This window comes from Saimiri boliviensis, chromosome 6, assembly GCF_048565385.1.
Source record: "Saimiri boliviensis isolate mSaiBol1 chromosome 6, mSaiBol1.pri, whole genome shotgun sequence".
In the NCBI taxonomy this organism is placed as follows: Eukaryota; Metazoa; Chordata; class Mammalia; order Primates; family Cebidae; genus Saimiri; species Saimiri boliviensis.
Window position 1 is genome coordinate 43,922,147 of NC_133454.1, and position 25,363 is coordinate 43,947,509.

At 41.9% G+C, this 25,363-nt stretch overlaps 1 protein-coding gene across 3 annotated transcripts in view; it reads right to left on the reverse strand.

Annotated features, from left to right (window-relative positions):
• Positions 1 to 25,363, reverse strand: part of NPAT (nuclear protein, coactivator of histone transcription) — a 67,608-nt gene that overhangs the window by 35,673 nt on the left and 6,572 nt on the right. For all 3 annotated transcript variants that reach the window (XM_074400534.1, XM_003923742.4, XM_074400535.1), the window contains one exon: positions 6,125 to 6,243. In XM_074400534.1, coding sequence (XP_074256635.1) covers positions 6,125 to 6,243 — 119 coding nt within the window. The remainder of the gene's footprint in view (positions 1 to 6,124; positions 6,244 to 25,363) is intronic.

The following is a 25,363-nucleotide window of genomic DNA, read 5'->3' on the forward strand; positions in this document are numbered from 1 at the left end:
GGTGACTGCAGATTTGGCTGCTCAGGATATAGTATTGCAGTTATTAGCTTTTGATAATGTCAATCCTGAGTGTCAAGCTGCCTTGCCACCCATTAGAAGAAAAGCACATTTGGTTGACCATGCTAAAGCTTGTGATGATATTGGAGATAATCTACATAAGGCACTTTACTGGCCCAGGCAATGGCAGAACTGAAAGTGAGTGAAGGAAGTACTCTGTTTCCTGGAGCTTGTTTTAATGGTGGGAAGCACAGTCATACTAAAAAAGAATATAGAAAAAATCAGCAAGTCAGGTTGCCAGTTAGGGGAAAAAAGAAAATTACTGAGCCTGAAATATGTCCAAAATGCAGAAAAGGAAAACACTGGGCTAGTATCACTCTAAGTTTGATAAAGATGGAAACTTGATTCTGAGAAACACCAGGAGGGGCCCGTTCTTGGCCCCATTCCAAACTGGGGCATTTCTGACTCAGGCCACTCCCTGTACAAGCCTGTCCCCTGCCACAGCAGGTAGTGCCACAGTAGATTTATGTGGCACAAAAGCTGTGAGCCTTCTGCCTGGGGACCCCTGCAAAAAATGCCAACAGGAGTCTGTGGACCCTTGCCAGTGGGGATGATAGGATTACTTCTAGGTAGGTCTAGCTTAAATTTAAAAGGAGTACAAGTACAAACAGAAGTCACTGATTCAGATTACGATGGGGAAATTCGAATTGTTCTGTCTACTTCTGTTCCCTGGAAAGCAGAGGCAGAAGAACGTATAGCACAGCTCCTGATTGTACCAAATGTGGAAATGGGAAAAAGTGAAACTATCTGAATAGGAGGATTTGGAAGCGCAAATAAACAAGGCAAAGCAGCTTACTGGATAAATAAAATTGTTGATAAATGTTCTACCTGTAAAATAACTATTCAGGAAAAGAAATTTAAAGGATTGGTAGATACAAGAGCAGACATTTCAATCATTTCTCTACAGCACTGGCCATCGGCATGGCCAATTCAACACGCTCAATTTAACATAGTTAGAGTTGGCAAAGCCCCCGAAATATATCAACAGTTATATTTTGTATTGTAAAGGACCCAATGGACAATCTGGGACTATTCAACGAATTGTAACTTCTGTACCTATAAACGTATGGGGAAGAGATATATTACAGCAATGGGGAGCACAAGTGTTAATTCCAGAACAATTATATAGCCAACAAAGTCAGCATACGATGCAAGAGATGGAGTATGTGCCTGGCATGGGATGAGGAAAAAATTTACAAGGGTTAAAGGAGCCACTTAAAGTGGAAGGACAGAATTCTCGTCAGGGTCTAGAACACCATTTTTGATGGTGGCCACTGTTAAGCCTCCAGAAGTCATACCTCTAAAATGGTTAACAAACAAGCAAATTTGGATAGAACAATGGCCACTAAGTAAAGAGAAACTGGAGGCTTTAAAGGACTTAGTTACTGAACAATTAGAAAAATGACATATAGCTCCAACATTTTCCTCCTGGAATTCTCCAGTCTTGGTTATCAAGAAAAAATTACAAAAATGGAGAACGCTGACAGATCTTAGAGTCATTAATTCAGTTATACAATGTATGGGGGCATTATATACTTCTCCTGCTATGATTCCAAAAAACTGGCCACTAATTGTTATTGATTTGAAGGACTGTTTCTTTACAATTCCTTTGGCAGAAAAGGACTGTTAGCGATTTGTGTTCATTATTTATTCTATAAATAATCAAAAATCTGTAAAATATATCACTGGAAAGTGTCACCACAAGGAATGTTAAACAGTCCTACAATTTGTCAAACTTACATGGGTCAAGTTGAGCCCACCAGACAGGAATTTTCAGTGTTATATTATTCATTATATGGATGATATACTTTGTGCTGCTCCGACTCAGAAAGTATTACTCCAATGTTATGATCACTTGCAAAATTCAATTTCTTGTCCTAGTTTAATTATAGCTCCTGACAAAATTCAGACTACTCCTCCTTACTCTTACTTGGTGACCTTAGTGAATAACACTACCCTTGTGCCACAAAAAGAAACCATACACAGGGATCAATTAAAAACATTAAATGACTTTCAAAAATTACTAGGGGACATTAATTAGATATGACCTGCTCTAGGCATTCCTACCTATGCCATGAGTAACCTATTTTCTATCCTTAGAGGAGATCCTAGTCTCTGTAGCCCTTGGCAATTAATAAAGGAGGCTGAGGCAGAGTTACAGCTGATTGAGAAGCAAGTGCCTAAGGCTCAAATAAATTGAATAGATCCAAAAAAGACTCTAGACTTACTGATTTTTCTAACTCAGCATTCACCTACTGGTGTTATTGTCTAAGAGCAAGACTTGGTAAAATGGCTTTTTCTTCCTCGTACAAATTCACAGACTCTGATTCCTTATTTGGATCAAATTGCTACTCTGATAGGAAATGGGAGAACTCGAGTTGTTAAATTACATGGATATGACCCTGGAAAAATTATCATCCCTCTTCCAAAGGCTCAAATACAACAGACTTTTATAAACAGTCTACTTGGCAAACCCAGTTAGCTGATTTTCATGGGTGTTCTTGATAATCACTTTCCAAAAACAAAATTATTTCAATTTTTGGAACTAATTGGATTCTCCCTAAAATAACTAAATCCAAACCAAATGAAGGTGCTGAAAACGCTTTCACAGATGGATCTAGCAATGATAAAGCTTCTTATTCTGGGCCAAAAAACTAAAATTTTTCAGACACCATATACTCCAGCCCAAAAAACAGACCTTGTAGCTGTAACTGAAGTCTTAAATGCTTTCGACATGCCTGTTAATTTCTAATTCTTCATACATGGTTTTTCCACACAATTAATTGAAAATGTTCAGCTTCGATTTAATACAGATGAACAACTGATGACTTTATTTCCCAGTTACAAACCGCAGTTAGGAATAGAATGTACCCTTTTACATCACTCACATTAGAACGTACACACCTCTTCCAGGACCTTTAACTGGAGGGAATCAAATGGCTGATTGCTTGGTTGCTATAGCATTGTTAAATGCTAAACACTTTCACACTTTGATTCATGTAAATGCGTCTGGTCTTAGACAAAGGTGTAATATTACTTGAAAAGAGGCTAAAGCCATTAACAATGTCCAACCTGTCAAATGATTCATTCTCTGTCCTTTACCGGGGGTGTTAACCCCCATTGATCGGAACCAAACTGTCTTTGGCAAATGGATGTCATCTATGTCCCCTCTTTTGAAAAATTAGCTTATATGCATGTATGTGTAGATACATTTTCTCATTTTGTTTGTGCCACATGCCAAACTGGAAAATCTTCCATGACAAAGCTGCCCTTGCCTTTATTGCTTTGCAAAATCAAAAAGGGGGACATGCTGGGAACAGGCCTGAAGCCTGTCATAAACAGGCCTTAAAGAAACTGGCCACAAAGTGTCTACAGGACTGTAACATACTCCTGATGGCAGTGACTCACATTGCTGGAGGCTGTTGGTTTACTGAAGTGAGAGAAAGAAATACTTGACCCATCCAGGGCAGAAGACTGCTTAAAGGCATTCCAGAACCACAAATAATACCAGGAACGACCGGTGGTGCCCTAACAACATGTTCCAGTTGTAGTAGATAAATGCATCAGAGCCTGTTTCTTGCCACTAGCAAAGAATTCTTTGTTCCCTATGAAGAATGCTTTCAATTAATCTATAAACTGCAGTAATGATGATTATCACTTGCTTGCTTGCTGTCAATAAACATATGGGTCAAACTCTGACGCTCTCAGCTGGGAATGCTGAAGCCCTCTGATGTCCCACCTTTTGCACTCTACCTGTGTCTTTTTTTATTTTTATTTTTTGAGATGGAGTTTTGCTCTTGTCGCCCAGGCTGGAGTGCAGTGGTGGGATCTTTGCTCACTATGACCTCTGCCTCCCGGGTTCAAGTGATTCCCCTGCCTCAGCCTCCTGAGTAGCTGTGACTATAGGTGCACACCACCACTCCCGGCTAATTTTTTGTATTTTAGTAGAGACAGGCTTTCACCATGTTGGCCAGGATGGTCTCAATTACCTGACCATGTAATCCTCCTGCCTTGGCATCCCAAAGTGCTGGGATTACAGGTATAAGCCACTGCACCTGGCCTGTGTCTGTTTCTTGATTCCTTTAGCGCCGCCTGGTTTGGGGTCTCTATGACTGCACTGGTCTCAGCAAAACTGTCAAATCCAACTTTGCCCAATTTTCTTCTTATGTTTCATTTAGAAGTCTTACGGTCCTATGTTCTACATTCTGATCCATTTTGCTTAATTTTTGCATAAGTTATGAGGTACTTGTAGAGGTTCTTTTTCTGTATGTGGATGTCTAATTGTACCAGCACCATTTGTTGATAAGACTATCCTTTCTGCAAAAATAGCCTTTAGACCTTTGTCAAAATCAGATGTGTGGGTCTCTGTCTGGACTTTGCATTTGGTTCCATTGATCTATGTGCCAAAAGTATCAAAAATGCCCCTTAGTCTTGTTTATTATAATTTTTTTTAGTAAGTCTTGAAATCTGGTAATGTGAATCCTCCAACTTGTTCTTTTTCAGAAGCTAGGCTATTCTAGTTCCTTTTCCATTTAAAATTTGGAATTTTCAGCCAGGCGCGGTGGCTCAAGCCTGTAATCCCAGCACTTTGGGAGGCTGAGGCAGGTGGATCACGAGGTCAAGAGATCGAGACCATCCTGGTCAACATAGTGAAACCCCGTCTCTAAAAATACAAAAAATTAGCTGGGCATGGTGGCACGTGCCTGTAGTCCCAGCTACTCAGGAGGCTGAGGCAGGAGAATTGCCTGAGCCCAGGAGGCGGAGGTTGTGGTGAGCCGAGATCGCGCCATTGCACTCCAGCCTGGGTAACAAGATCGAAACTCCGTCTCAAAAAAAAAAAAAAAAAAAAAAAATCTGGAATTTTCGTGTTATCTATAAAAATGCTTCATGTGCCGGGTGCGGTGGCTCAAGCCTGTAATCCCAGCACTTTGGGAGGCCGAGGCGGGTGGATCACGAGGTCGAGAGATCAAGACCATCCTGGTCAACAAGGTGAAACCCCGTCTCTACTAAAAGTACAAAAAGTTAGCTGGGCATGGTGGTGCATGCCTGTAATCCCAGCTACTTAGGAGGCTGAGGCAGGAGAATTGCCTGAGCCCAGGAGGCGGAGGTTGCGGTGAGCTGAGATCGCGCCATTGCACTCCAGCCTGGGTAACGAGCGAAACTCCATCTCAAAAAAAAAAAAAAAAAAAAAAAAAAAAATGCTTTATGTTATCTATAAAAATGCTTGCAGGCATTTTGACTGTGAAAAATCTTTAATTAAATTGGGAGGAAATAACATCTTAACAATATTGAGTCTCTCAATCTATGCAAACAGTACAATTCTCCTTTTATTCAGGTCTCAGATTTCTTTCAGGCAATTTTGAGCATATAGATTTCACACTTATTTGGTTAGATTATCTCTAAGCATTTTGTTTGCTGCTATTATAAATGAGAATTTAAAAAAAATTTTCAAATTTCAATTGTTCATTACAGGTATAGAGAATATAATGGATTTTTGTATACTCTGTATTCTATGACCTTACTTAACTTTAGTTTTGTATTATTTTCAGTTTCCTAAGCATTCACGCTATCTTTGATAGTCTTTAAGGAGTCATGTTTAAAATAAAATGACAAACACCATGTGAAATAATGTAGTTCTGGAACGTATCCACTATGTACCAAATTATGGTTCGTTGGTTTAGTGATATTTACCAAAAGAGATGACAATAATATACCAAGATATCTGTTTCGTATTTGTCTGAAAGGAGTGCCAGATAAAATCCAGAAAGTAAAGAAAAGGGGGGAAAAAAAAAAAGAAGCTTGGAGACAGCAGCAGTGAAACTGATCAGAAATGAGGGTGTCATTTCGAAACTAATTCTCAAAGTTGTCATTCATTTAATAGTTCTGAAATAAATTTGTAAAAAGAACAGCTGGCCTTTGGGTCTTACCAGTCATACATGAATATAAACCATCAATTTTTTGCCAATTTCAATTTTTTTTTTTTTGGGTGGATGAGCTGATTTTATGACTATGTATATTTAGTCTCTTGTGTCGATGAAATATTTCCCTTAAGGAAAAAATAACTCACCAGTAAGCAGGCTGGAATAAACCCTTCATCTGTACAGTGTTCTGCATATTCTTTTAAATCTGAACTTTCCAAAATAAAAGTTTGGCAGGTAGAAATGAGGTTTTCTTGCTGTAGGTAACCTAAATAAAAAATAAAAGTTTAGGTACTTATACTAAATTCTGTACTTCTGGTTAAAACTGCTATTGAAAATGCTATAGTATGTACCGATATCACAACTGGAACCTTCGGTGGAATGCTCTAGTGTTTGGCAGTCTTGTACAGAAAAACCAGGTTGTGCTGCAATACAAAGTATAATTCATAGAATAGGTGGCCCTTTCACAGGAAACAATTCTAGCTAAACTAGTAAAATAAGGTATTTAACAAAGGATAACTACTTCACAAGTAGTACTTACAGGAGAACCAATAAATCAATTATAAATAACTATGTTCCTCTACTGCATAACTTCCATATTGACCAGGTCAGTTGATGGTATAAAATGACTTACTGGATTATCAGAAAACCATGTTCTCACAACAATGCTATGTATTTGTATACTTATTTGCCAAATGATTTAGAGAAAGAATGAACAGAAGACCTACTCTGCATGAAAGTTGAGACAGGAACTCCTTTGGTTCTTATTTTATGCCTTTTGGGAATCATTCAGCAATTCCAACAAGAACCTTAACCTTAAAAAGTGAAGGCTAAGGCAGAGTGGGTCAATTGCTTGCCTGAACTAAAGCATGCCCCAGTGCACACACAGACCCCCTTGGCAAATAATGGGATATTCATTTGCTCTCAGTAGTTAAGGAAATCATCATCCAATCAGAATATCAACTTTCAAAGAATATAGACCTCATAAAATTAGTTCAACAAACTCACTAGACAAACAGCAACAGCTAAGACAACAACAAACATGGAAGAAGGAGAATCGAACTCCAAGAGCTGTCACACTGTATTATTTAAAACATCCAATTTTTCACAAAAATTTATGAGATATGCAAATAAATAAGAAAGTATGGCTCATAGAGAGTAAGAAAACCAAAATTCTGCCCAAGGAAGTACAGACATTAGACTTAAGACTTTAAATGAGCCGGGTGCGGTGGCTCAAGCCTGTAATCCCAGCATTTTGGGAGGCTGAGGCGGGTGGATCACGAGGTCGAGAGATCGAGACCATCCCGGTCAACATGGTGAAACCCCGTCTCTACTAAAAATACAAAAAATTAGCTGGGCATGGTGGCGCGTGCCTATAATCCCAGCTACTCAGGAGGCAGAGGCAGAAGAATTGCCTGAACCCGGGAGGCGGAGGTTGTGGTAAGCCGAGATCGCGCCATTGCACTCCAGCCTGGGTAACAAGAGCGAAACTCCGTCTCAAAAAAAAAAAAAAAAAAAAGACTTTAAATGAGATATTTTAAAATAAGTTGAAAAAACTAAAGGAAATCATGTCTAAGAAATTATGAGAACAATGTCTCACCAAATAGAAATATAAATAAAGAAATACAGTTGCTAGCAGCAGGAGACAAACTTGCAAGCAGACAGGGGCAGGTCCCTGGTGAAACCTGACAACCTTCAAGCCAAAGACAGTCTGAAGCCTGAAAGCCAGTTCAGGGTAGAGTCCATGACCTGAGTGAGAACTTCCTCAATACCTTTCCGCCAACCGAATGGTGCTTTTTTCAGGTCTACCGATGGACCAATCAGCATGCACTCTCCCATTCTGAGCCCATAACCAAGGACTCAGTCACACATGGGGACTACCTGCCTTTGGAATCCTCTTTCACATGAAGGTCTACCCATGTCAGGACCCCTGTCTTGTTGAGAGCTGTTCTGTCATTCAATAAAACCCTTTTCCGCCTTGCTCACTCTCCAGTGTCCACATAACCTCACTCTTATTAAATGCAGGACAAAAGCCCAGAACCCACAGAACAGTGGGTGTGAAAGGAGCTCTAACACTGCAGCCCTCCAGCCCTCTGCTGACACTGGGCAGCCACCCAATATGACAGGTAGTGGCAATGGGGCTAAGCCAGCCCAGGAGCCACAGACCGAAGCAGGGTGGGGGGACAGAACAAGCTGCAACATGAACGAGTTGAAACATGCATCCCTACCACCTCTGTTTGCCATGCTGTGAGCAGCGGGAAGGAGAGTGAGCTGTAATGATTGTTGGGGGCTCAGACTTCAAGACTCCTTGGGCAATAGCCATAACACCCTCTGGGGCTCTTTGGCTGTTGGCATCTCCAAGATTTAGGGTGCTGCAGTATCACCCTCAGCCGGACACGGGTGCCCAAGTTGGAAGATGGTCATGGCACACCTGCACCAGCTGTGGGCTGAATGCAGAGCCACAGTGGGCATGGAATCCGGGCCAAAGGCAGTCTGCTGTGCTAAGTGGGCATAGAGAGCCCAGCAATGAGCCCAGAGGTGAGTGAGCCCAGGTAGGTGCGCCACAGGCCATGAAGACTGCCGGCTGGCACAGTGGCACTGAAAGAATCCTGTGTCATTTCTGGGGGCCTGTCTAGGATCTGTGGGAGGTTAAGAACAGGCCTCTTACACTTTAATTTCTGAGGCATCTTGCTTTCACATTATTTTCCAAAACTAGATGAAACACCAGGCTTGTCAACCAGTTAAGAGGAAATGGCGCAGCTGCAGAGGACAGGCTTGCTGGAGAAGACTGTGTCAAGCCTCTGCCATCACCCTCGGATACTGGGAATGTTGGCTTTGTTTCAATCCAGTCTCCCTTCACAGAGGTCTAGCCATTGCATGGGATTGGAATAAGGTCCTGTGACAACCTAAGGTATCTGGCTGAGGCTACACCTCAGTGTTACTTAAAGGCGCCTGGACTGGCCCCAATCCCAGACAGCCTGTTTGGGTGTCAGTCGAGACCATCAGACTTTCCTATAGCATTTTCTTTGTCTATTTTGTGGCTCCTATCTCTTCTTTATAAACAACGTTATGGGTGTTGCTGCAAATCACAGTGACAATATTACTGGGTAGAATGAGCATTTCACTTAGTCACCAGGAGTGTAATTCACAACAACTTGGTTTTTGTCTATTCTTAGAAGCAAGAAGAATGTAATAATTGAGAGTTTTCTTTCCCCTGTGGAAGACACCCATCTGCATTGGGCAAGAGGCCATTTCCCACAGGCATATACCCACGCCTGCATTTAAGCTGTTCTCCGCCCTCCCCCCTCCCCACCAGCCACACACCATGTCAGGAGTTGGCACAGTCCTGTGAATACAGGGAGCTTTCCTATGCAAGAGACTGATTTTTTTGTACTTTTTGAGACAGAGTCTCATTCTGTCACCAGGCTAGAATGCAGTGGTACGATCTTAGCTCACTGCAACTTCAGACTCCCTGGTTCAAGCGATTCTCCTACCTCGGCCTCCCGAGTGGTTGGGACTACAGGTGCGTACCACCATGCCCAGCTAATTTTTTGTATTTTTAGTAGAGATGGGGTTTCACCACGTTGGTCAGGATGGTCTCGATCTCTTGACCTCGTGATCACCCTGCCTTCGTCTTCCAAAGTTCTGGGATTACAGGCAAGAGATTGTTTTGTTTTTCTCTTGGGAGGCAACTTACTAGGCCAGGCCTCCCCTCTTTTCTTAGTATGACTGTGAGGGACGTCTCAGGAAAGCTTTTAACCTGTTATTTTTCACAATCCCTAAGTTATATATAGTTGAGGAGACCTCTTACTTACCCATGACTTTAAAATCATGCCTGGAAGCCCAACTCCTCTGCTAGGCAGGGCTATTTAAGCTGGTATACGACCCACCATCCTTATGGCTCCAGGACAGACTCTGTCTCACCCAAGTGCACACTGATATTAACCCAGAAGTTTGGGCAACTCAAAGGAAAACTGGTGATGCCACAACTGCCATACCAGTCTGGATCCACCTTAAGGATCCTACCTCCTTCCTTAACAAGAGACAATATACCATAAAACCAGAAGTTAGCAAAGGACTAGAAACCATCACTGATAGTTCGAGGATGCAGGCCTTCCACAAACCCTGCAACAGCCCTTGTAATACTCTGACACTGGAGTTACAAAAACCTAGTGAAGAAAAGAGACTGGTCCAGGACATCCGCCTCATTAATGAGGCTGGGGTTCCAATATATATGGTGGTTCCCAATCCCTATACCCTACTAACTCAAATACCTGAGGAAACTAAATGGTTCACAGTCCTGAATCTAAAAAATGTCTTTTTCTGCATACCATTACACCCCAACTTGTTTGCATTCAACAATCCATCCAACCAGACCACCCAGCTAATCTGGACGGTGTTACTGCAGGAATTCCAAGATAGCCCCCAGCTGTTTGGGCAAGTGCTGTCAAAAGATCTGAGTTACTTTATCCGCAGGTGAAAGTTTTAAAATACATAGATGACATTCTCCTTTATGCCCCAATCGAGGAAGTCTCAGGAGGAGAGAGAGGCTTGTCTTAATTTTCTGGCTAACAGAAGATATAAGGTCTCAAAATCTAAGGCTCAGCTCTGTCAGATTTCAGTGAAGTACCTAGGTCTAGTCTTGTTAGAGGGGACAGGGGAACTTGAGGGCGTTCCTCTCCCCAAAACCCTCAAGCAACTGAGAAGATTCTTGGAGTTAACAGGATTCTGCAGACTATGGATACCTGGATATGGTGAAATAGGTTGTCCCTCTTATATCACATAATAAAGGAGACTCAGGCAACTAAAACTCACTCCCTAATTTGGGAACCAGAGGCTAAAAGAGCCTCTGACCAACTGAAACAAGCCTTTCTTGAGGCACCAGCTCTTAGTCTTCCCATAGGGAAGACATGAAATCTTTATTTATCACAAAGAAAGATAATGGCCCAACGAGTTATAACTCAGGCCCAAGGTCCAGCCCAGCAACCTGTAGGCTACCTAAGCAAAGAGTTTAATTCGGTAGCTAGAAGATAGCCAGTAACAGTCACAGCAGTAATCTTGCCGGTACCAAAGGCCACTAAGGTAACCATGGGGAATAACGAAACCATTTATACCCCACATAATGTGGCAGGACTGCTGTCTTCTAAGGGGAGGCTTTTTTTTTTTTTTTTTTTCCTTCCCAAAACAGCACTGCTGTCAGCATGAAGCAGTAATTGTGGTCATAATCCTTATCCTAATGGCAGTTAGATGTACCTCTTCAGAGGGAGGACTGATTAACAGTAGGAGACAAATTCACAGGCAGGCACGGATGGGTCCTTGGTGAAACCCAACATTCAAGTCAAAGATACCCTGAAGCCTGAAAACTAGATGCCAGTTCCGGGCAGAGTCTACAACTGGAATGAGAACTTCCTTGATGCCTAAGGCCAATCCAGTGATTCTTTTTCCAGGCCTGCCCATAGACCATAAAACATGCATTCTCCATTCTGAGTCCACAGAAAGAAACCCTGAACTCAGCCACACGTGGGGAATACCCACCTTTGGGCCCCCTATCACACAGAGGGTTATCTATTTCAGGTCCCCTCTTGTGTTGAGAGCTGTTCTGTTGCTCAATAAAATCCTTTCCACCTTGCTCAATCTCTGGTGTCCGTGTCACCTCATTTTTCTCCGAGGCAGGATGAGAGCCCGGAACCTGCTGAATGGCGGGTGGGAAAGGAGCTGTAACACTGTAGCCCTCCCGCCTTCTGGGCAGCACTGGGAAGCTGCCCCACATGACAGGAAGCAGTAGCAGGGCCAGGCGAACCCAAGAGGTGCAAGCCAGAGTAGAGCAGCGTGACTGAACAAGCTGTAACACAAACAAGCTGAAAAACACCCCTCTATCATTTGCTGTATTGCGGATGGCAGGAAGGAGACAGAGAATCTAACGTCCTTTGATCTGAGGAATGGAAAGAAAACCAGAATGATGAAAAGTGAATAGTCTAAGAGACCTGAGGGACACCCTCAAGTGTACCAACATAAGCATAATGGAAATCTTAGAAGGACAGAGTGCCAGAAAGAATATCTGAAGAAATAATGTCCAAAACCTTGTAAATTTGAGGGAAAACTTAATCTACACATCAAGATATCTCAACAGTCTCTAAGTTGGATAAACTAAAAGAGATCCATACCTAGACAGACCATAATCAAACTGAAAAGACAAAATCGTGAAAGCAGCAAGAGAAACAACTCGTAACATACCAGGGTTTCTCAGTAAGTTTGACAGTTGATTTCTCATCAGCAACCAGAAGTAGCGAGATGATATTCAAAGACCTGATGTTTACTTTTATTGATGAAGGAAAAGAGATACAAGATCTGATAGCAAAAACAAAAAACAAACAAACAAAAAAAACGTCAACCAAGAATTTTTTTCTTTTGAGATAGGGTCTCACTCTGTTGCCCAGGCTGGAGAGCAGTGGCATCATCATAGCTCACTGTAGCTTCAAATTCTGGGGTTCAAGCAATCCTCCCACCTCAGCCTCCCAGGTAGCTGGGATGACAGGAACTCACAACTATGCCTGGCTAATTAAAAGAAAAAAATTTTAATAGAGATGGTATCTTACTATATGCTGCCTAGGTTGGTCTTCAATTCCTGGCCTCAAGTGATCCTCCCAGCTTGGCCCCCATGAAGTGCTGGGATTACAGAAGTGAGCCACCATGCCCAGCCTCAAAGAAGAATTCTATATCTAGCAAAACTCTAAATTTTTAAAAAATTTTATGTTATCAGATGAAAAAGAATTTGTTGCTAGCAGATTTTCCCTGTAAGAAATACTAAAGGGGGACTCCTTCAGGCTAAAATGAGATGACACTGGAGAGTTACTTGACAACATAATATAAAGCAATCTAGGCTAGGTGTGGTGGCTCATGCCTGTAATCCCAGCAGTTTTTAGAGGTTCAGGTGGGTGGACTGCTTGAGGCTAGGAGTTCGAGACCAACCTGGCCAACACAGCAAAACCCTAACTCTATCAAAGATACAAAAAAATTAACCAGGCGTAGTGTCAGTTGTCTGTAATCTCAGCTACTTAGGAAACTGAGGCATGAGGATCTCTTGAAGTGGGAAGGCAGAGGCTGCAGTGAGGTGAGATCATGCCACTGCTTTCCACCCTGGGCGAGAGCAAGACTCTGTCTCCAAACAAACAAACAAAATAGTGTAAATGTTTGTTGTATGTAATCTTTCTTCCCCTTTAAAAAGATAACTGTACACACAATACAGGCATATAATGTATGAAGGTGTAAGTTATATGGCCTTAAAAACATGATCCAACTATATGTTATTGTCACAGGATCCTCAGGGCGTCGCTTTTCCAGCTCAAAACCTGTGGCTGGTGGTGCCTTTGCCTGAGTTTTGCTAGGGCGTGCTGGGCTTGTTTTGTTCTCTTGGCCCAGTAGGCTGTGCTCAGCTCATGCTACTGGGCCAGATCCCATGCCTGCTAGGGGTGAGCCAGGTGTGCAGCAGTGAGGGGTGTATGAGTGAGCATGGGGTCTGGCCGCTGCACACACCAGGCATGCTGGCTGCAGTGGGGGTAGACAAATCCAGGTGCTGGTTCCCTGAGAGGTTGCAGCCAGATCGGGAATACCATAATGGCTTCCACTGTGGGCACTGGGGAATGTGGTGGCACCCTGAAGCTTAGAGACATCAAGAACCCCAGAGCCCCAAAGAGGGTGTCACAGCCCTGGTTTGGGGAGCTCCTAAGTCTGGGCTCCCCAAAAGGCTTCAGCTCTTCTCTTCTTCTCATTGTCTGCAATGTGGTGAGCGAGGGGGCATGTTTCAGTCCTGTTTCAGTCCCCCCTTTCAGTGGGTCCCACGTTATTAGCATGTGTTCAGGAAGAATGAGGTATATACAGTCAACTGGAAGGTTAGCAAGGCAGAGAGTAACTTCACTAAGTGACAGAACAGCCCTCAGGAGACCTGCAGTGGGTAGCTTCTTTCTGCAGGCAGGTCATCCCCACAAGTATCCAGCTCTCAGTGGAGAGGATACCTACAGTGGGAAGCTCCTTTCTGCACGCAAGTCATCCTGACGAGTGTTCAGTTCTCAGTGGAGAGGAGACCCACAGCAAGTAGCTTCTTTCTGCACGCAGGTCATCCCAAGGGTGTCCAGCTCTCAGTGGAGAGAAGACCTGCAGTGCATAGCTCCTTCCCACAGCTGGTAGTCCCAATGTCTCTCTGGAGTCTGGCTGAGTCTGGGGTTTTTATGGGCTTCAGAAAGGAGGAAGTGTGTGCTAGCTGGTCCATGGGCAGCCATGGGTGGGCCCAAAAAAGCACCATAAATTCTCACTCTGGGCCACAGATCTAAAGTCTGGCCCCCAGGCTTTAGCCATCCCTGGCTTGAAAGTAGGGTTTCATCAGGTGCCCACTTCTTTCAACCCAGGAGCCCGTCTGCCTCCTATTGCTATCAACCTGCCATCCAAGGTGCCTACAGTGCTTAGGCTGTTCATGTCAACAAGCAGGCCCATGCTGACATGGCCTTATCCCTACCCTTGGCCTCCATCCCATGCTCATCAGCGCTCAAAGTCTGGAGCAAACCGAGGCAGCATGGGGCAGGTGTGTCGGCACTGCCCCTAGCATGCACACACCCTGCCAGGTCCTGACAGCATGCAGGGTCAGCCTAAACTTTGCTCTGAAATTGGGAGTGGGCATTGGAGAAGGAAGAGGTTAGGCAGTAGAAATAGGCAATTCTGAGCCTGTGGGAAAAGGGTGCCTTCTTGGGCCGCTGAGGCTGCAGAGGTGCTCCCTCCACAGCTGCAGGTACACCTAGGAGGGCAGGGCTCCTGCCCGTCCAACTTGGAAGGGGGCAGGGCACCCACCTGTTCCCAGCTCCCACCACTCCGTGGAGCAGAGAGCCCTGTCTGCACCTCCCATGCTGCAGTTGGTGCCTTAACATCAGCTGCTCCAGACTGATTCAAAGACACAAACAGGGTGAAAGTAAAAGGATAGGAAAGATACACCATCTAGTAATCAGTAAGACTTAAAGTTGTTTTATTAACACCAGTTGAGTATCTCTTATCTGAAATGCTTGGGACCAGAAATGTTTCAGATTTGTTTTTCTCCCTCTGGATTTTGGAATATTCGCATTATACTTACTGGTTGAATATCGCTAATCTGAAAATCTGAGATGCTCCAATGAACATTTCCTTTGAGCATCATGTAGGTATTCAAACAGTTTTGCTTTTAGAGCATTCTGAACTTTGAATTAGGGATATTCAACCTGTATCAAAGTAGATATTAAGACAAATATTGTTACTAGAGACAAAGATAATGATAAAAAAGGTCAATCCATCAAAAAGATAACAATAGCTGAGGTGATAGGATTGCTTGAGCCCCGGAGTTCAAGACCATCCTGGGAAATACAGTGAAAGCCCACCTCTGTGGTTTTCAGAAATTAGCTGGGCTTGGTGGTATGAACCTGTAGTTCCATCTACTCCAGAGGCAGAAAGGTGGGAAAATAGCTTGAGCCCAGGAAGTCGAGGCTTCAGTGAGCCATGACCGCACCACTGCACTCCAGCCTGGACAACAAGGTGAGACCTTGTCTTAGTATGAAAACTCATCGAAGTGAAGGGAGAAACAGATAATTCAACAACAAAAGTTGGAGGCTTCTATACCACACTTGGAGTAATACATAGAACAACTAGGCAGAAGATAAATAAATAAACAGAAAATTTAAACTGTTAAACACCTACCAGACATCAACAGAATACACCACTCAAAACCAGCATAATACATGTTTTTCTCAATTACACATGGAACATGTTTCAAGGCAGACCACGTATTAGGACATGAAATAAGTGTCAATAAATTAATGAGGTGCAACTAAAGCAGTGCACAGTGGAAAATTTACAGCTATTAATAACTGTGTTTAAAAAAAAAGATGCCAGGTACAGCGGCTCATGTCTGAAATCCCAGCACTTTGGGAGGATGAGGTGGGTGGATGACCTGATTTCAAGAGTTCGAAACCAGCCTGGCCAACATAGCAAACTCCATCCCTACTCAAAATACAAAAAATTAATTGGGTATGGTGGTAGGCACCTGTAATCCCAGATACTCAGGAGGCTGAAGCAGGAGAATTGTGTGAACCTGGGAGGCAGAGGCTGCAGTGAGCTGAGACCGCACCACTGCACTCCAGCCTGAGTGACAGGGCAAGACTCCACCTCAAAAAAAAAAAAAAAGGAGAGAGATCCAAGATGGCTGATCACTAGCAGCTCGGGATTGTAGCTCCCAGTGAAAACGCAAAGAACGAGAGGACGCCACACCTTCACATGAATTCTTGTTGCTCACGCACCAGGAGATTCCCAGCGGAGGAGCCCCATGGGTCGCCAGCGCGACTCTTGTGACTGGCGAGGCGGTTCTGCCGGTGACTTGGAGCACCGGTTCTTGGTGCAGAGTCAGAAAAGCACCATCAATCTTAACGCCGCTGTTTTAGTTGGAGCAGTGGGTTGCTCAGATTTCGGCGCTGAGAATCAATAAGTTGGACGTCCACTCAGAAACCCAATTACAAAGACGGTAATTATAAAGATCACAGATGGATAAATCTACAACGAAGGGAAGAAAACAGTCAAAAAAGGCTGAGAATACCCAAGATCAGAATGCCTCTCCCTTAGCAGGGGATCCCAGTTCCTCATTAGCAACGAAACAAGGCTTGATGGAGAACGAGTGTGTTCCAATTACAGAAGCAGGCTTCAAAATGTGGATAATAAGAAACTTCGGTGAATTAAAAGAACTTGTTCTAACATAGTCTCAAGAAACTAAGAACTTTGAAAAAAGGTTTGACGAAATGTCAACAAGAATACAAAATTTAGAGAGGAAAATAAGTGAATTGATGGAGCTGAAAAACACAATATGAGAACTACGTGAAGTATGCACAAGTTTTAACAGCCGAATTGATCAAGCAGAAGAAAGGATATCAGAGGTCGAAGACCAACTCAATGAAATAAAACTAGAAGACAAGATTAGAGAAAAAAGGATAAAAAGGAACGAGCAAAGTCTCCAAGAAATATGGGACTATGTGAAAAGACCTAATCTACGCTTGATAGGTGTGCCTGAATGTGATGAAGAGAATGAATTCAAGCTGGAAAATACGCTTCAGGATATTATTCAGGAAAATTTTCCCAACTTAGTAAGGCAGGATAATATTCAACTCCAAGGAATACAGAGAACACCACAGAGATACTCCTCGAGAAGAGCAACTCCAAGGCACATAATCGTCAGATTCACCAGGGTTGAAATGAAGGAGAAAATACTAAGGGCAGCCAGAGAGAAAGGTCAGGTTACCCACAAAGGGAAGCCTATCAGACTTACAGATCTCTCAGCAGAAACCCTAGAAGCCAGAAGAGAGTGGGGACCAATATTCAACATCCTTAAAGAAAAGAACTTTCAACCCAGAACTTCATATCCAGTCAAACTAAGCTTCATAAGTGAAGGAAAAATAAAGTTTTTTGTGAACAAGCAAGCACTCAGAGATTTCATCACCACCAGGCCTGCTTTACAAGAGCTTCTTAAAGAACCACTACACAGCCGGGCGCGGTGGCTCAAGCCTGTAATCCCAGCACTTTGGGAGGCTGACGCGGGTGGATCACGAGGTCAAGAGATCAAGACCATCCTGGTCAACATGGTGAAACCCCGTCTCTACTAAAAATACAAAAAATTAGCTGGGCATGGTGGCACGTGCCTGTAATCCCAGCTCCTCAGGAGGCTGAGGCAGGAGAATTGCCTGAACCCAGGAGGCGGAGGTTGCGGTGAGCCGAGATCGCGCCATTGCACTCCAGCCTGGGTAACAAGAGCGAAACTCCATCTCAAAAAAAAAAAAAAAAAAAAAAAAAAAGAACCACTACACATAGAAAGGAACAAACTATCAGCCTTTCTAAAAAATACCAAAAAGTAAAGAACATCAATATAATGAAGAATTTACATCAACTAATGGGCAAAATAGCCAGCTAATATTAAATGGCAGTATTAAACTCACATATATCATTATTAATTCTAAACTTAAATTGACTAAATTCCCCAATTCAAAGACAGACAGGCAATCTGGACAAAAAACTAAAACCCATCGGTATGCTGCATCCAGACCCATCTCACATTCAAGGATACACAAAGACTCAAAACAAGGGATGGAGAAAGATTTACCAACCAACCAGAGAGCAAAAATCAATAAATAAAAAGCAGAAGTTACAATTTTTGCCTCTGATAAAATAGTCTTTAAATCAACAAAGATCAAAAGAAGCAAAGAAGGACATTATATAATGATAAAAGAATCAACACAACAACAAGAAGAGTTAAAGATCCTAAATATATACGCACCCAATACAGGAATACCCAGACATACAAGACTTATAAAGAGACTTAGACTCCCACACAATAGTGGGAGACTTCAACATTAACATTAGACAGATCAATGAGACAGAAAATTAACAACGATATCCAGGACTTGAACTCAGATCTGGAACAAGTAAACGTAATTAACATTTATAGAACTCTCCACTTTAAATACACAAAATATACACTCTTATCAGTACCACATCATATCAACTTAGAAGTTTAAACGAAATGTTGGTTGGCTCCTTGTTTGTTATTCTCTTCCCTCATTTTCTTTCATATCTCCATTATTAAGGACAATTATAGGTATACCCATATTTAGACTGCATTCTAGCCTGGGCAATAAAGCAATACCCCCATTCTCTCTCGCTCTTCCTCTTTCTCTTTCTTCCTCTTCTTTATTCTTTTTCTTATTATTCTTTTCTTCTTTAAAAATAAAATAAAATAAATAAATGAAATGAAAAGATAAGCCTGGGATGTTGGCTTACACCTATAATCCCAGCTATTTGGCAGGCTGAGGCAGAAGGGTACCATGAAGTGAGGAGTTCAAGAGCCTGTCTCTAAAAAAACTCTTTAAATTATGTAGGTATAGTGGCACATGCCTGTAGTCCCAGTAGTTCAGGAGGCTGAGGCAGGAGGATCACTTTAGCCCAGAAGTTCAAGGTTGTCATGAACTATGATCATGCCACTACACTCTAGTCTGGGCAATAGACTTTACCTCAGAAAAAAGAAAAATTAAAAATGCAAAATCAATAACCTCATCATCTACCTTAAGAAACTAGAAAATGGCAAAGCAGAAGAAAATAATAAGCAGAGTATAAATAAGTAAAACAAGTAAAAATTCAGAAAAATGAATAAAAACAAAAGCTAGTTCTCTGAAAAGGTCAACAATATTTACAAATCTTTAGCTGGACCAACCAAAAAAAGAATACTCAAATTATACTAGATCAGGAAAGAGAGGGCATTATTATCAATATTACAGAAATAAATGCGAATGTAAAAGAATACTACGAACGGTTATTATCTAAACAATATAGAGAATCTAGATGAAATGAGTAATTCTTAGAAAGACCCTGATATAGTCTACATGTTGCTCCTGCTAAATCTCACCTTGAATTGTAATCCCCAATGTTGGCAGTGTGTCCTGGTGGGAGGTGTTTTGGTTATGGGGGCAGATTCTTCATGTCTCAGTGCTAGCCTTGAGATAGTGAGTTCTCACAAGACCCGGTTGTTTAAAAGTGTGTGACACCTCTTTCTCTCTTGCTCACTATTGCCACGTGAGAGGCTAGCTTCCCCCTTCACTTTCCACCATGATTATTAAGCTTCCCAAGGCCTCCCCAGAAGCCAAGCAGATGCCAGCACCATGCTTCCTGTAAAACCTAAAGAACCGTGAGCCAACTAAACCTCTTTTCTTTATAAATTACCCATTCTCAGGTATTTCTTCATAGAAACACAACAATGGCCTAATACAGACCCAAACTACCAGAACTGACTCAAGAAGAAACAGAAAATCTGAATAGACCTATAATAAGTAAATAAACTGAATTTATGACTGAGCTTGGTGGCTTACACCTGTAATTCCAGCACTTTGGGAAGCAGAAGCAGGCAGATCACGAGGTCAGGAATTTCAGACCAGCCTGACCAACATGGTGAAACCCCATCTCTACTAAAAATACAACAAATTAGCCGGGCTGGTGGCATATACCTGTAATCCCAGCTACTCATGAGGCTGAGGCAGGAAAATCACTTGAACTCAGGAGGCGGAGGATGCAGCGAGCGAGATCATGCCATTGTACTCCAGCCTAGGCAACAATAGCAAAATTCCGTCTCAAAAAAAAAAAAAGAAAAGAAACTGAATTTGTAATAAAGAAACTTCTCACAAGGAAAAGCCCAGCTGGGATAAAATGCCCTCACTGGTGAATTCTACGAAACACTGAATAAAGAGATAACATCGATCCTTTACAAACTCTTTTTTTAACAGTAGTAGAGAGAGGACTTCTAAACTCATTCTTTTAGACCAGTATTACTGTGATACCCAAACCAGAGAAAGACATCACAAGACAACTACACACCAATATTTCTTATGAAAGTGGATAAAATGTCCTCAACAGGTTGGGTGCAATGGCTCACACCCGTAATCCCAGCACTGTGGGAGGCTGAGGCAGGAGGACTGTTTGAGCTCGGGAATTCCAGATCAGCCTAAGCATCATGGCAAAACCCCATCTCTACAAAAAATACAGAAGTTAGCTGGGCATGGTGTGCACCTATGGTCCCAGCTACTCGGGAGGTTGAAATGAGAGGATGATTTGAACCTGGGAAGAAGTCAAGGCTGCAGTGAGCTGTGATTGTGCCACTGCATTCCAGTCTGGGTGACACAGGAAGACCCTGTCTCCAAGTTAAAAAAAAAAAATTCTTAACAAAATACTAGCAAATCAAATCCAGCAACATATAAAAACAGTGACGCACCATGACCAAGTGGGATTTAATGCAGTAATGCAAGGTTGGTTAAAAAAAAATAAATCAGTGTAATATTAGTATAGTCATATAGTTATTCATAGTGTAAAAGACAAAAATCACATTATCATGGAAAAAGAACAACTGAACAAAATCCAACCAATCTGGGCAATATAGTGAGACTCCATGTCTACAAAAAATTAAAAATTTAGCTGGGTGTGCTGGCACGTGCCTATAGTTCCAGTTACTTAGGAGGCTGAGGTCAATTGTTTGAGCTTGGGAAGCTGAGGCTGCAGTGGACCATAATCATGCCACTGTAGTCCAGCTTGGATGACAGAGTAAGAACCTTATTCAAAGTTTTCCCCTTAAGATCAGGGAAAACCTAAGAATGTCTATTCTTTTTGTTGTTGTTTGTCTGAGATGGAGTCTTGCACAGCAACCTCCACTTTCCAGCTTCAAGCGATTCTATCTCAGCTCCCTGAGTAGCTGGGATTACAAGCACATGCCTCCATGCCCGGCTAATTTTTTGTATTTTTAGTAGAGATGGGGTTTCGTTGTGTTCGCCAGGCTGTTCTCGAACTCCTGAGCTCAGGTTACTCACCTGCTGTGGCCTCCCAAAGTGCTAGGATTACAGGTGTGAGCCACAGTACCCGGCCTGTTCTTGTCATTTCTATTCAATACTGTATGTATCTTCTAGCCAGGGCAATTAGGAAAAACCTTGAAATAAAAAGCATCCAGATTGGAAAGTAAAAAGTCAGATTACACCTATTTGCAGATGACATTATGTCTTATATAAAAAATCCTAAGTAATTCATAAAAAAAACTGTTACAGCTAATAAATAACTTCAAAAAGGTTGCAGGATACACAATGAAAATACAAAAATCAATCAACTTCAATGAACAATAAAAAATTAAGTTACAGTTTTTTATAGTATGCTAGTTACAATAGCATCAAAAGAAACAAAATACTTGGGAATAAGTTTAACAAAAGAAGTAAAAGATTTACATACTAAAAACTGGAAAACATCACTGGATGAAATTAAAGACCTAAATCCATGGAAAGACATATTGTGTTCACGAACTGGAAGGTTCAGTACTGTTCAAAATTCAATACTCCCAAAATTCACCTATATATTCAACACAATTCCTAGCAAGATCTCAACTGCCTTTTGTGCAGAAATTGACAAACTGACCCTAAAACTTATAAGGTAATACAAGGGGGCTAGAATAGTCAAAATAACCTGGAAAATGAAGAAAAAGTTGAAGCACACTTACCAATTACAAAACTTACTATAAAGTTATAGTAATCAAGACAATGTGGAACTGGCATGAGGTCAGACACATAAATTAATGGATCAGAATAAAAAAATCCAGATTTTTTTTTTTCTTATCTAGCCAACTCTGAAGCATGGAATCCAGATATTTACGGTCAGTTTATTTTTTTCAAAAACAGGGTCTTGCTCTGTCACCCAGGCTGGAGTGCAGTGATGCTATCATAGCTTGCTGTAACCTTGAACTCCTGGGCTGAAGTGATCCTCCTGCTTCAGCCTCCCCAGTAGCTAGGACCAGAGGTATGTAACACCAAATAAATGCCCAGATAATTACTTGTTCAATAGTAGAGACGGGGTGTCTTAGTATGCTGCCCAGGGTGGCCTCACTCTCCTGGCTTTAAGCAATCCTCCTGCCTTGGCCTCCCAAAGTGTTGCGATTACACCGTGGGCCATTACACCTGGTCTGCATTCCTCATAATAGTGTCCATTAATGAATGGACAAACAAAATATGGCATATTCATATGATAAAATATCATTCAGCCATAAAAAAAATGAAGTACTAATACCTGCTACAACAAGGAACAATGCGAAAAACATTATGCTAAGTGAAAGACACAAAAAGCCAAATACTCTATTTTAATACGGATACAGAAAGTAGATTTGTAGTTGGCAGAGAATGGGGAAAAGAGGACTTGGAAATGACTTAATAGTGTAAGAATTCGCTGTGATGGAAATAATGAAATTAGTGGAGATAGCTACAGATTACGAATCCATAAATATCCTGGATTTTTGTCCATGAAAACCAATGAATTTTACATTTTGCAGTATGTGCATCATATCTCAATTAAAAAAAAAATGATTCTAATTTTTTTCTTTTGAGGTGGAGTCCCGCTCTTGTCACCCAGGCTGGAGTGCAATGGTTCGATCTTGGCTCACTGCAACCTCTGCCTCTCAAGTTCAAGGGATTCTCCTGCTTCAGCCTCCCGAGTAGCTGGGATTACAGGTACCTGTAACCATGCCTGGCTAATTTTTATATTTTTAGTAGAGATAGGGTTTTACCATGTTGGCTAGGCTGGTCTTGAACTCCTGACCTCAGGTGCTGGGATTAAAGACATGAGCCACCATGCCCAGCCTATGATTCTAAAATTTTAACATGTTGTATGAGGTTCTACTTGCTTTGTACCCTAATTTCCTCTTCAGCCTTTATCTTACCATTCTATCACTTCTAGCTAAACTGGTCTTTCAGTCCCACAGACACACTAATGATTGCATTTCAAGGCGACTCTATACTGTATTTCCTTTGCTTAGGCAGCTAATCTTTTCTTAGCCTAGCTATCTTCAACTCATTCTTCACAGTTTAGTGTAATTATCACTCCCTATACCCACCATCAAGTATTCCCTTATAGGTTATTACTTAATACTTATAAGTATTTCCTTATACTTTACTTTGAGGTACACTTATCTCCGTGCTGGCATAATAGTTAAGTATTCGTTAGCTACTAAAATTATTTTCTAAGTGGGAGCTCAATGATGACAACACATGGACACATACAGGGGAACAACACACACGGAGGGCCTATTGAAGGGTGAAGGGTGGGAGGAGGGAGGAGATTAGGAAAACTAACTAATGGGTACTAGGCTTAATACCTGCGTGATGAAATAATGTGTAAATCGTGACTATAGATGGGCGCTGCCACACCAGACAGATTTTTGTATTATTTGTAGAGATGGGGGTCTCACCATGTTGCCCAGGCTGGTATCAAATTCCTGGGCTCAATCAATCTGCCCACCTCACCCTTCCCAAGTGCTGGGATTACAGGCGTGAGCTACTGTACCCAGCCTTACATACTTTTGAAGTGCCTTTTTCACTCATAGAATATGAATACATCTATTTAGACTTTTTCTAGAACTTTCCTGTTTTCATGTCTCTGCTGCTTCTGGAATTGGCTTAATACCCTTGTATAAAGTTTGTGTTTGTAAAATTTCCATTGCACCATCAATATGAAATACATTTTGTAATGCAGGAATGTATTTTTTTTTATTAAAATGGCAATGAAAGGAAAAAAAACCAAAAAACCCCCTATGACACAAGTGTACCTATGTAACAAACTTGCACATATACCCCTGAACTTAAAAGATTAAAAAAAAAAATCGTTTCTAAGGTCTCTTCCAAATTTAAAATTACAGGGTTCAACTCTCTTCACCTGGAACTATATCTTTAACTAGGTCCAACAAGTGAAAAAACTAAGATGGCCTACAAAGTCATTATACACCAAGGTTTTAAAAAGGAAAGTGTAAGGAAATGGTAATGTCATTACAGGCAATGCTCTAGCTGTGATTTGGGAATCAACTCACCACACTTTATTTGTAGCTGATGAATCTGTTTTCCAACCTTTTGCTAACTAATGCTATGAGAAGAAACAAATAAACAAATCAAAAACCAAACGCACTGTGTTTTGGAGAAGGCACCTGGATATTTTAAGAAAGCTTTATCTCAGGTAACATGACTTCCATCTTCCTATCATTGAACATCAAACCACAGATGTGAAATTAGTTAGATTAAAGATACGCTGCGATGTTTCCTTCCCTTTTTGTGAAAACTGTAGCTGGCTGAAAAGTAATTTTTATGATGGCTGGCTTTCTGACAGTTACAACATTTGGAATTGGTGAGTCAGCTGTTACCAGCTTTTTGTAAATACAAAAATTTAGAACATTTATGAACTATTAGAATCACCTTGAAATTAGGGCAGTTGGAGTGTTTTCTTCATATGCTTCATGATTTAGATTGAAGACCTCAGATACATTTCCTTTTTATGGTGGAGTTTTTTTTTTTGAGACGGGGTTTTGCCCTTGTTACCCAGGCTGGAGTGCAATGGCGCGATCTCAGCTCACCGCAACCTCCGCCTCCTGGGTTCAGGCAATTCTCCTGCCTCAACCTCCTGAGTAGCTGGGATTACAGGCACACGCCACCATGCCCTGCTAATTTTTTGTATTTTTAGTAGAGATGGGGTTTCACCATGTTGACCAGGATGGTCTCGATCTCTTGACCTCGCGATCCACCGGCCTCAGCCTCCCAAAGTGCTGGGATTACAGGCATGAGCCACTGCACCCGGCTTTCACTGTGGAGTTTCAAGTACTTATCACCCAAATGCATTCAGTTACTTGGGGACTTCTGACAGATGCTGTTATTAAAATCTGCTGTAGATTTGCAGATTTATATCTACCTTAAAGTAGATTTGCTTTCCCCTAGACCATGCATTCTCAAAAGGAGTGATACTGCCCTAAGAGGGTGAAAACTGGTTCTGGGGCAGGGAGGAAT